Here is a 12,295-nt window from a genome sequence, read left to right as displayed (position 1 = left end):
TTCACTATGACCTTGCTTTTGTTATCCCATCATGGCTTTCAGCTACTGTGATTGTGCCACTGGGTCAGAGTGCACACGCACATTACTTCTCAGCAATCATTTAAACCAAAGACACGCACACACATAGATTCTGACTGCCAGCAAAAAGTGGACCACCTGGCTGACCTCCATGTTCCAACTGATGTCAGAGCCAGTGAAGTCCCCTGCTCAGCCAACTGAGTATGGGAGTGTGTGTGTGTGTGTGTGTCTGTATAAAGGTCATAGATGCCTTCAGTTTGTTCGTAAACTGAGATAAAAAGAGAGTGATGTTTTGAGGGTGAGAGACAGAAAGTGAGCGAGAGGCCACAGGGGTGAAACTGTCTTCTGGAGAGGCTTTTGAGTATGACGAATGTGACCTTTGACCTGCTGGAAATGACCATGAGTTTCCTGTCCCCACCCTGACCAGAAGGAAATGTAGGAAATAGTGTGCTCTTACCATCTCTCTCACTCACTCACTCTCTCCTCTCTCTCTCTCTCTCTCTCTCTCTCTCTCTCTCTCTGTCTCTCTCCTCTCTCTCTGTCTCTCTCTCCTCTCTTCTCTCTCTCTCTCTCACACACACACACACACACACACACACACTCTTTATTGCAGAAACACCTTCACACCTGCTGTGAACCTCAGGATGTGAAACTAAAACCCTCCCTCCAGAATGCATCCAGTGGGACAGCGCTCTGGACATTACGTTTTAATTGATGAACAGATTGGTGCATTATTTCTGACACAGTTCACAAATCACAGTGTTTGTCCAAGTGTTTCAAGTCCATCTGTGAATGTTTGTGAATGTATGTTAATTTGTATCTTAGTCTTATCTTAAATCTTATCTTAGTTTTGCATCTTAGTTTTTGCCTACTTGTGATGGGTGTGAATCATTAGATTAGTCTGTTTCATGGGGACCCGGAAAATCAGGTATCTTCCAGGTGATTTTGAGGAAAAGTATTTATAGTTATGACACGCTTTTAATCACATTTTCAGTTTATGCAGCAAGGCAATGTGATACAGAGGAATAACAAATAAATCCGTGTGAATATCACTAATTTCTTGTAAACATGCACAATCATGACTCATGCAGAACAAGACATGTAATCGACTGCTCCCTTCTGGTCGTTAGAGGTAGTGCATGCAGTTTCTGTAAGAGATCACGAAACTTCCGCTGGTGGGACACAGGGAGGTGTGACAAGATTTCGTCTGCCATCGCAGAGTTGAACAATCTGAACGGAATACCCAAGTGTCTGTTGGTGGTTCACAAAAACTGGTAGGTATTCAACTATTTTTGTTTCTGATCAGTCACATGTCTTTCTCAATACCCTATTTTCACCTCAAATGTAGCAAGTTGGCTAGCTTAGTACGTTATTATTCTACGACATAGAAAGCTAGCATTAGCTAGCTAACTGAGGCCTAGTTAATTTTGCAGTAGCTAGCCAGGTAGCTCTAGCTATAACTAGTTAGCTAGCTAGCTACTTGCAGCATTGCATGCTATTTCTGATTGGCTGTCTAACAGCATATACGTAATAGTTTGGATTCTAAATGTCTTTTCATAGTTGGATGTATTAAAGAAAGCAACATTATTTAGTAATTATATGCTAAATGGTTTCCCTAGTCCCCTCAACCTCACCGACCAGCTGCATGGTGTTGTGGCTGTAGCTGCTAGCTAGCTTGGTTACAGAGCACTAACTTACTCAGTACCTTAGATATGCTAGTTACCACACTACCCGTACTAAACTAAAACGCTATCAGTTCATGGCCCTTAAGGACCTAACGTTATTTCTTTACGGAAAGGTCATGTGATTCATAGGCTTAAACATTTCTAGGTGCAGCGTGTGGTTGGACCTTGCGCAATGGACAAATGACCAGCTCGTTAACGTTCTTATAACCAGTTATTCATGCAGGGCAATTAACGGTGATACAGGTTGTGACTTGAGATAAAGGCGCATACACACCCATCCTCTGATTTCTTTTGTGTTTCCTTCTCTTACACCCCCCCCCCCCCACACACACACACACACACTCACTGACTCCCCTCCCCATCTCCACAGCAACCGTGCCGCGCCGTGCCCCCACCCCGAGCGGTGCCGTCATGTGGCAAGAGGCCCGCAAGCATGAGAGGAAACTGCGTGGCATGATGGTGGACTACAAACGACGCGGCGAGCGCCGGCGAGAGTACTACGAGAAGATCGTAAGACCCGTCCCTCTGTACGTCACTCTGAGGCTGTGATAAGTGTTCCCTCTGCTCACTCACTCTCTCTCTCTGTCTCTCTCTCTGTCTCTGTCTCTCTCTCTGTCCATCTCTCCACTGCAGAAAAAGGACCCGGCTCAGTTCCTTCAGGTTCACGGCCGGGCCTACAAGATCCATCTAGACTCTGCTGTCGCGCTCGCCGCAGAAAGCCCCATTAACATGTGAGGAAAACACACACACACACACACACACACAGACCACACTGTGTGATTACTCATGTCTCATGCCCCTCTATCTAGGATGCCCTGGCAGGGAGATGCCAATAACATGATTGACAGGTTTGACGTGAGAGCTCACCTGGATTACATACCCACCTACACTCCTCCACTGCTCAACACAGTGTAAGTCTGCCTCAGGGCTCAGCCTCAGAGAAAATACTTTGGTTTGCATAGGAACAAATAGTGTTGGTGTGTGGCTCTAATTTGGTGTACTGTATTCCATTGTGGTTCTAGCACTCCGGAACAGGAGTCGGAGGAGAGGAAATGCAACTATGAGCGCTACCGAGGCCTGGTGCAGAATGACTTTGCTAACAGTGAGTATCCACTGTCCTTGTACTTCACACAGGGCTCTCCTGTGGACTGCAGGCGGTTCATCTGCTGTCTCCTGGGTCCTAGCTCCCGCTGGGTATATTTTGCTCATGTTGTGTCTGCTCTGTCACCCTCCTTGCAGTCTCTGAGGAGCAGTGCTTGTACCAGATCTATGTGGACGAGCTCTACGGTGGCCTGCAGAGGCCAAACGAGGACGAGAAAAAAAAGTACGCCTCACCGACTTCACAAACAAACGAGTGCTCTGTCCTCATCTATCAAGTTGGTTGGTATTCAGTGTGTGATGCTGTTTCTTCACTGGGCAGGCTGGCTGAGAAGAAGGCCACCATTGGCTACACGTACGAGGACAGCACCGTGACGGAGCCCGACGGCCAATCAGAAAAGGGAGAAGAGGACGACTCCGAGAACAGCGAATCAGAGGAAGACGAGGGCATTCCCGACATCGGTGAGGAAACTGTCGCGTGGGGTAGTTAGTTAGTAAATCCACGCTTTGATGTTGACCATACTGTTGGAGTTTAACATAGCTCAGTCTTAACCTTAAAAGTGTGTGTGTGTGTGTGTCACAGATGTGGAGGTGGATGTTGATGAGCTGAACCAGGAGCAGGTGTTGGACATAAACAAGATGGCCTCACCGTATGGCATGGCAGAGGGAGACTTTGTCAGGTTAGTCTGTCACCCTCGCCTGAAAGAAAGAAATGCAACGCTGTACCCAGGAAGTGACCTATGACGTTGTCCAATAGGATGCTGAGGAAGGACAAGGAGGAAGTGGAGGCCATCAAACATGCCAAGGCCCTGGAGGCAGAGAAGGCCATGTACTCTGTAAGACTGGAACCGTGTGTGTATGCATGTGTGCAACTCCCTCACTGTGTGTGTGTGTGTGCGTCTCCCTCACTGAGTGTTTGATGTGTCACAGGGTCGTCGTTCTCGCAGACAGAGGAGGGAGTTCAGAGAGAAGAGGCTGAAGGGCCGACAGATCAGCCCCCCCAGGTACCTGCCCCCCCCTCCCCCTGCCTGAACACCTGGCTGCTCTCCTGGGCTGGCTCCTTCACCCTCTCCCCTCCTCCAACACTTGAAGGAGGGGAACACTTTTTTTTCCAAAAACCACCAACCAATGGGAGGGCAGTGAGTCTAAATGCCACGTGTGTTTGTCTGTTCCAGTTACGCCAGAAGGGACAGCCCCACCTATGACCCCTACAAAAGGTGAGGACCGCAGCTCCGACTGCTCTGGCCACGCTCAGCTGCTGTGGATGCCTGGGCCAAGATGGCCGCCAGCGCCAGGTGCTCATCCTTCCTCTCCTCCTCTCTCGCCCCTTTCCACTCAGACCTGAGTCCGAGTCCAGCTCGGAGTCCCGGTCTCGCTCCCGGTCGCCGGGCCCCGAGAAGATCACCTTCATCACCAGCTTTGGAGGAAGTGACGAGGAGGCCGCCGCTGCTGCCGCTGCCGCCGCCAACCAGGCTCCGCCTACCGCCCTCTCCGCCCACGTCCCCGCCAACTCGCAGCACCACCCCGCAGGTCATAGCAGGGGCTCCCGGTCGGTAACTTTCCCCTTCCTGGCTTCTCATTGGTTGTGTTCTACTGTCACTCATTTTGCTGTCCAACCAAATGACCTCAGTAGATGTAGATTGCCAGATGGGTGCTAGTTTGGTTGGCGGGTGTGATGGAGCTGAGATGATGATCAGACCAGTCTGTTGGATCCTCCTAGCCATGTTGTCATTTAGCCTACAGAGAAAGATCCCAGTTTGAGCTATGCATGTCGCTCCCAGCAACAAGCACAATTCAGAGGTGTGTGTGAGAGGGACACTGACGCACATTCAAGAATGATGGGACTGCATGACATGATGTTCTGCGTTGTTGGCTAAAGCACCCTGGATGGGCTTGCTTTTCCCACCGTTAATTGATCACCTGTTTCCACTCTTGACTGTGATTGGCTGTGCAACACCAGCAGCTTGAAGTACGCCGCACCACGGAAGACGACCTGAATCTGAATCCCGATTTGTTTATTTATTTTTTGACTTTGACGGAACTCCAGGGTTCTATCAGCATGTGGGGGGGTCCTAACATCCCCGCGTGTGTCTTTCTCTCCAGCAGACGAAGGTCGTCCTCCAGCCACTCCTCCTCCTCCTCCTCGCGCTCCTCCTCGCGCTCCTCCTCCTCGCGCTCGCGCCGCGGCCGGAGGGGTCGGGGGGGCCGGGACGGCGGGCGGCGCTCCGGCTCCCGCTCCAGGCGGCGCTCGGACTCGCGCTCCAGGGGGCGGGGCAGCAACGGAGGGGGCGGGAGCCGGAGGAGGTACAACCGCACGCGGTCGCACTCCAACGACCGCGACCGGGAGAGGGACCGAGAGCGGGAGCGGGAGAGGGAGAGGGAGCGGGAGAGAGAGAGGGAGAGAGAGCGGGACAGGGGCCGGCACTACTCTGCGAGGAGACGAACGCGGTAAGACTTTCGGCGGCCGGTGACACCAGTTGAGTGTGACGGTGTGTGTGTGTGTGCTGTCTGTGCTGGCGGGCACCCTTAGTAACCTTGTAACCCTCCTGAAGGTCTCGCTCCAGCTCGCGGCAGGGGGCCAGTGCCAGGTGGGGGGGTCGGAGTTCAGGAGGGCACCGGAGAGGGGGCAGTAGCAGCCCCAGCCCCCCCCAGTCCCCCAGCCCCCTCAGCCGGAGCCCCTCACCCTCACCCAGGGGGGCCCCGCCCTCTGCCACCGCCCTGTCTGACAAGCTGAGAAAGTGAGTGCCGTTCTCCTGGCTTGCATGCAGAGAGAACATGAGCCCACACGCTCGTCCTGAATCACACACAACACAGCAGCTCTGCACTCGGAGGGCATCACAGCAGACGTCTCGTCACGTTTCGTAATTTGTGTAAACGTAGAAAAGGCAGCATCTTTACGAACAACACTGTAGGCCCGTGGAGACCACCCGAGTCTAAATGAGTATCTTAAATGTATTACTGCTGATTGTCCTGTAGGTGGAGCCATTGGATGAGAAAACCTAATGTATTATCAGAGAATGTCTGGTTGCAGTTCCCTAGTTCCATATGAGGGCGCTAACGGTCCAGTGCAGAATGAATGAAGGGCCAATGGAGCTATACCCCTCAAAATCCACTTTTCTCAGGATATCATTTTTTGTCTAGTAATTTGAATGTTGAATTTGAAAGGGGAGGCAAAAAAAAATACTCACTGCTGGGTGTTAGATTTTTTAAAGTCACCTTTTTGTTCTGAAAAGCCTTTTAAAATGTCATTGACGTCATACACATTGTACGGCCTGAGATACTGCTCGACGGCAAGCTCTGGTCACTTCCTTTTTTCTCTCGAGGCATCGCCAACACAGCTGACAGGTTAGGCTCTCCCTGTCAATACACATGCTAGTAAGAGTTTTTGCTTGCTAATGTTGTTGCTACATTTACATTTAGTCATTTAGCAGACGCTCTTCCCCCGAGGCAAGTAGGGTGAAGTGTCTTGCCCGAGGACACAGCGTCAGTTGGCATGACCGGGAATCGAACTGGCAACCTTCGGATTACTAGCCCGATTCCCTCGCCGCTCAGCCACCTGACTCCCGTTGTTGCTAACATGTTGCTAATGTTGCTAATGCTCTGACCGTCTGGTTCCGCTTCGGATGCCATCAAGCGGGATCTCTGGTCGTAGTCAGTCCTTCACTAACCAATCAGTATTCATTAGCAGAATGCTAGCGTGTTATGGGCAACACCGACTCACCCAGTAAGAAATCAAAAGGACATAAGTACTCGTTCATTCAACTTTTGACCTGTAATCCATGTTGAACATGCAAAAACTACAATCAAATGAGATTTCTCAACGACAATCCGGTGAAAGAGACCAATTTAGCCGTTTAGCTCCATAGACTCCCATTCATTCTGCACTCGACCGCGATCACCCCCAGTGGAACTCTGGTGGAACTGCAACACAATTCGGTACAATGGGTAAAACAGGCTCTGGTATTATGTATGTATGGCGTTCATGTTTCTCCCCCCCCCTCTCTCTCTCTCTCTCCCCCCCCCCCCCTCCAGGCCTGATACTCCGGGTGGTAAAGAGACGGGAGCTGCCAAAGTCAGTAAGAATTTGATCTCGCTGGGTTTGTTGCTAAAGTCTGCGCCTCCCTCACTCCTGACAGGCTGCCCTGGTTGTCCAATCAGGCCGGGGGTCCCGCCCCCTCCCCCGGGCCTCCGTTACACACAGCCTATGGCGCTTTCAGCCCCTGTCTTTGACTCCGCCCTCCGTCTGGACGTGTGTCCGTTTAGCGGCTCCCAGTGTTGACCTGTAACCACCTTGCTCACCCCGCTGGCTGTAGCCCCGCCCCTTTCCTGCCGTCCACCGACTGTGGGAGGAGCCTCCAGAGCATCGCCGCTATCTGCCGAGGAGGGTCTCCGACCACACCCGTCTCTCTCCTCTCTGTGTTGAATAGAGTTCCGGGTGCCCTCTCTCTGCCCTGGGTGGAAGTAGCCAGGGAAGTGCCTTCAGAGCAGAGATGGGGGGGGGGGGGGTGGAGGGGTCAGGGGGGTGGGGGTGTTGGTGGGGGTCAGGTGGGTGGGGCTAAGGGGACTGGGATTGATCCATCGTAGTGTTTCTGTGTTTCTCACTCTGCCTCCACTGTCACGGTGTCACTGCAAGGTGAACAGAGTGCTGATGTGGGCTTGTCAAAACCCCTCAAATTGATTCCTTTTCTTGCTTCCTTTCCTGTGCCCTGCCCCCTTCATCAATGGTCTCTATTGATTTTTGGGTAAGTGTTGCTGTCAATAGCGTGTTGCCTTGCAGGAGCAGTCCTGGGTAAAGATAGATGTGTTTAAAGGACTTCTGTGAATGGTGGGAACCTTAATAGTCATCCCTGTCTTGTGGTTCAACAGTATTGTAGTAGAATTTTGATGTAGGTTGTCGACCATTCTAGGGCAGTGTAGATATGTAGTTTATAGACTGTGTCATAGGGCAGTCTTGATATGTAGCTTATAGACTGTGTCATAGGGCAGTCTTGATATGTAGCTTATAGACTGTGTCATAGGGCAGTCTTGATATGTAGCTTATAGACTGTGTCATAGGGCAGTCTTGATATGTAGCTTATAGACTGTGTCATAGGGCAGTCTTGATATGTAGCTTATAGACTGTTTGGATCCTCTGAATATGCAGCGTCACTTCCTTGTCTAAATCGCTGATGTGGAACAGCGGAAAGGTATGTGGTTTATCACCCGTCCAATCGCCTTAGACCCCAGGTGCTCCTCGAGGCGGCGAGGAAGATGCACGCTTGCATTTCCAGATGGTTCAGACGGGGGCTGTGGACTAGCCGCGGCCTGCGCCGTGGAGAGCCAGCCAGGGGGCCTGGGGAGCCGGGATGGCTCCTGGACAGCAGGTGCTGTTGACAAGCCCCGGCAGGCCGGCCGCCACACCCCGGCTCTCCCACCAGAGGCTCAGCGTGCCCAGGGAGGCGTTGCGAGAGCTCAAACCAGTTCAGAGAGGACTTCACCTGGACACGGACCAAGGGGGAGGAGGCCTCCCGACGCTCAGTCGCTGGGAGATCTGAACCCAGACAGAATTTGGCTAGATGTAAACACATTAATGGTGTTTAGATTTTTTTTTTTGGTCTTTTGTCATGTTTTAGGAGCGCTGTTGTTCGATCACGTCCCTGAATCTGGACAGGATAAGCTACTAATGAGATGTTGTTGGGCTGTGAGAGACTAGTGGCTGTGGTGGGGGCGGGCGGGGGGGTGGGGGGGGGGAGGAGGAGCAGCAAGGAGCAAGTGTTCTCTACAGCAGAGAGCAGGCTGGGACAGGACTGTGTGTCTGGAGCTGTTTTGACCTGTAGTTCTTGCATGACCAGCTGAATTCCTACCTGGCCAGGTACACCCAGGAAGGGGTGTGGCCTTCAGCAGCAACACTAACACAAACAACTCCTGACTGAACTCAGTGGACCTGAACTTGTTGTTGCTTTGTTCAATCCCCTTTACTCCCCCCCAGCACCCACCCCCTACATTCATATATATACATTAGACCCATACAGAGAGACCAGTGAATTGTAACCTGACCACCACCCCCCTTCACCCAGTCATGCAGTCCCAGACTAACTGCAGGGAACAGGCACAGGGCTCACCTCTCCTCCTGGCACATCGCGCCCTCTCCTCCAGCCCTGGCGGAACACGATAGACCCTACATGTGATTTATTTATATGTATGTGTGCCCTCAGCTAACCCGGGTCAAAACCACCTGGCACTGTATATAAGACTTGGCGCGTGCGTGCGCGCACACACACAGATGGCCTGCACCCCGGCCAGGAGAGTGTTCTGATGTGTGTGTGTGTTTTGCAGCCTAAGATGACCCCGCAGGAGAAGTTGAAGATACGCATGCAGAAGGCCCTCAACAGGCAGTGTGAGTAACGCTCCCTGCTCACACACACACTTACATGCACACACACACATATACACACATACATACAGGGGGTCAGATGGCTGAGCGGTTAGGGAATCTGGCTTTTAATCAGAAGGTTGCTGGTTCGATTCCCGGCCCTGTAAAATGACGTTGTGTCCTTGGGCAAGGCACTTCACCCTACTTGCCTCGGGGGGAATGTCCCTGTATTTACTGTAAGTCGCTCTGGGTAAGAGCGTCTGCTAAATGACTAAATGTAAATACATGCACACATACATACACACACACACAGCCTCTTTCACTTCCTCTCAAGTTGACACATTTTAATTATGGCTCTATTGTAATGAACGCCCTGTGTGTTAAAATGGCGCACTAGGGGTCAAAATAGATGCTGGCTGTCGTCACATTGGCTGGTATTAAGTTACGAGAAATGAGCTTGTAGGCTGTATCGCTTGTTATACACGAAGAGTAAATCTGTTTCCTTTTGTGATCTTTCTGTTCCCTCAGCCAAGGCGGATAAGAGAGCTGCCCAGGTGAAGATCCAGCAGCAGGAGAACAAGCGGCAGGTGTGTGTCACCTTCACACAGCATACACACACACACACACACACGTTGAACATTCCTCCCAGCACCAGACAATGTTTCTCATGCTGCCCGGTTGTTTGTCTCCCAGGAGCGAGAGGGGGAGCTGCGAGCCATGGCACGCAAGATCCGCATGAAGTAAGACCTGTGTGTGTGTGTGTGTGTGTGTGTGTGTGTGTGTGTGTTTGAGTGAGTCAGTGTTGTGTTAGTATGAATATCTGACCAACCGCCTCCTCCAGGGAGCGTGAGCGTCGTGAGAAAGAGAGGGACGAGTGGGAAAAGCAGTACGGGCACCAAAGCCACTCTCCCTCGCCATCGCCCTCGCCATCCAAACACAGTAAGTCCCTAAACGCCCCCCCGCTTACCTGTCAGCAGGGGTAGGAGACGCTCCGACGGCTGAAAAAGACCTGACCTGAGCAACACACAGGTTGCTCTACAAAACCCTCCAGTGGGTGCCACTAACTGTGCCGCTATTGTTTCAACCGCCAAAGCGTCATGTGCCGAGTGTTGCTGCAGGCTGATGTCTTGATGAGTCATGTTTCTTCTTCTCTGCCCTCTGCTTCCCCAGGCCGCGACCACAGCTCATCCAGAAGGTATGTGAGACACCCAGAGAATCCCAGCACTCGCTGCCAACACGGAGGGACTGGTTGCTTTTATCACCACATTACACACACACACACGCTTAGATAAGTTTTGAGATTTGTCTTGTTGTTGTGGCTTTGACAGTCTTGGTCGTAGACTCACATTATACCCATACGTGCGCACACACAAAATGTAGTTCCTGTCATAGTGACATTTCACACACACAGTCAAACCATGAGAGGAGTCTGGAGCAGGTGACTGCAGCGCTGCAGGATCTGGTCTCATGCTGTCATGCATCTTGTGTGCTTCTTTCCCCCCCCCTCCCTACCTTCCTCTCTCCCCCTCCCTCCTCTCCTCCCTCCTCTCCTTCCTTTCTCCCCCCCCCTCCCTTCCTCTCTCCCCTCCTCTCTCCTCCCTTCCTCTCTCCTCCGTCCCTCCTCTCCTTCCTCTCCTCCCTCCTCTCCTCCCTCCTCTCCTCCCTCCCTCCCTCCCTCCTCTCCTTCCTCTCCTCCCTCCTCTCCTTCCTCTCTCCTCCCTCCCTCCTCTCCTTCCTCTCCTCCCTCCTCTCCTTCCTCTCTCTCTCCATGTCTGTCTCCCAGGAGGTCTCGTTCACGATCAAGGAGCCCATACTACCGATACTGAGACAACCAGAGAGACACTGAACCCCTCCCTCCCCCTTCCTCATCCCTTCCTCTGTCTCAGTTTTGTCCTTGAGGCAAAGAGGCACAAGAAGAAATTATGCCTGGTAGACGATGAAGAGAGGAGGAGTGAGGGACCTGGAGGGGAAAGGGCAAGTGAAGACCTGAAATGAAGGCCAGACTTGGAGATGAATGTCATAATAGTGAATTCTGATCTGGTATCATAGGTTATTTCATCTGCAACTAGAGTCGTTGATGAATTGTCATTAAAACTGATACAGTACATCTGGTCACACCTCTGAATCTTTAATCCTGGGAATTGGCAAAGAGAATTCCTCTTTTATCTTTTCCTCACCTGTTCACACGGTCACTTCTGCCTGTTAAAAAACATGCGTCTGTAAATATGATTTGCTCCTTTTGAAGTTGGAAAAAAATCCTATGATGAAAATGGTCATTTTGTGAATATTTGGAAAGCTATCGATTAACTTCCGCCTCAGTCTTTGTAAACCAGGCAGCTCTGTCACCCACTTACACAATTATGTAAATGTAAACCTTAGTGAACTGTTATGAGTTACGTTTTGTTTCATTCCGAAAAATATCAAATATCATATGGTGAATTCCAAATAAAACGAACAGAGTATTGGATGTGTCGGACGCTTCATTTGTGTTTAAGAACTAAACTTAATGGACGTTACCTAAAGACATATTAATGTTTTGACTTTGTCACCAGGTGGCGCCAAAAAACACTATTAAAAATATCTAAATGTGCTTTTAGAAAAGACTACATTGTTAGACAGTCTGTCAAAGAACAGCCGTCGTCACATGTTGTGTTACTACATTGTGTAATGAAAGTCCAAGATGTTTCAAACTCGGACACCAAGTATGAAGCTGATTATTTATTAGGTTTTATACTAATCTATGCCTTTGAGTTCAATGGTTTATTTTTCTTTATGGGCTCAGATACATTGAAAAGACATGTTTTTCACATAAGGTTTTCTGTAAAGTCTCTATAACGTCTGGTTGTGGGGTGAAACAAACCGACAGTTTACTTCGGTTTCGAAATCAGCCGGACAGCAAAACACCTGTCTTCAGCGAGCTCGTTAAAGCCACTTCCTGTTCACCCACATCCTTAGTAAAGTAACAAGGCTAAGCTTCATAGACCTTAACGGTTCATTGCTGTCGTATGTAAGTATTATTTGTGTACTACACCATTATCATTCATTATTAATTAGACAGGGATAGGGAAGTGTTCCAAACGTTCTCTCTCACTGTAAGGCGTTATATGTATAGCCCATGTGTTCCAACACGTGTTATTAGGTC

General features: G+C 50.6%; 1 protein-coding gene across 4 annotated transcripts; it reads left to right on the top strand.

Annotated features, from left to right (window-relative positions):
• Positions 1–1,134: 1,134 nt before the first annotated feature.
• On the top strand, positions 1,135–11,122 carry clasrp (CLK4-associating serine/arginine rich protein). 4 transcript variants are annotated; one of them, XM_062472497.1, is made up of 21 exons: positions 1,135–1,292; positions 2,074–2,213; positions 2,337–2,434; positions 2,513–2,614; positions 2,726–2,805; positions 2,943–3,027; positions 3,124–3,263; positions 3,385–3,481; positions 3,559–3,637; positions 3,732–3,805; positions 3,977–4,018; positions 4,141–4,350; positions 4,908–5,249; positions 5,354–5,539; positions 6,834–6,873; positions 9,117–9,177; positions 9,682–9,740; positions 9,847–9,893; positions 9,995–10,092; positions 10,324–10,348; positions 10,937–11,122. In XM_062472497.1, exons 2-21 carry the CDS (start codon positions 2,115–2,117, stop codon positions 10,977–10,979), a joined length of 2,007 nt encoding a protein of 668 aa, XP_062328481.1. In that variant the 5' UTR covers positions 1,135–1,292; positions 2,074–2,114; the 3' UTR covers positions 10,980–11,122. The 4 variants fall into 4 exon arrangements, 2 of the variants coding, with proteins under 2 accessions (XP_062328481.1, XP_062328480.1); XM_062472496.1 differs by having other exon boundaries at positions 4,905–5,249; XR_009931573.1 differs by lacking the exons at positions 9,995–10,092; positions 10,324–10,348; positions 10,937–11,122 and having other exon boundaries at positions 4,905–5,249; positions 6,834–6,877; positions 9,847–9,868.
• Positions 11,123–12,295: the final 1,173 nt, after the last annotated feature.

Source organism: Osmerus eperlanus, chromosome 11 (genome assembly GCF_963692335.1).
Source record: "Osmerus eperlanus chromosome 11, fOsmEpe2.1, whole genome shotgun sequence".
NCBI classification, from domain to species: Eukaryota; Metazoa; Chordata; class Actinopteri; order Osmeriformes; family Osmeridae; genus Osmerus; species Osmerus eperlanus.
Note: the sequence above shows the minus strand (reverse complement) of the source record. Positions and strands in the feature narration are given on the sequence as shown.

Coding starts and splice junctions, on each gene's coding strand:
- clasrp (XM_062472496.1), top strand. CDS start 2,115: ATGTGGCAAGAGGCCCGCAAGCATGAGAGGAAACTGCGTGGCATGATG. Junction 3,028..3,123: donor AACGAGGACGAGAAAAAAAA/GTACGCCTCACC, acceptor TTCACTGGGCAG/GCTGGCTGAGAAGAAGGCCA. Junction 3,638..3,731: donor CAGAGAAGGCCATGTACTCT/GTAAGACTGGAA, acceptor GATGTGTCACAG/GGTCGTCGTTCTCGCAGACA.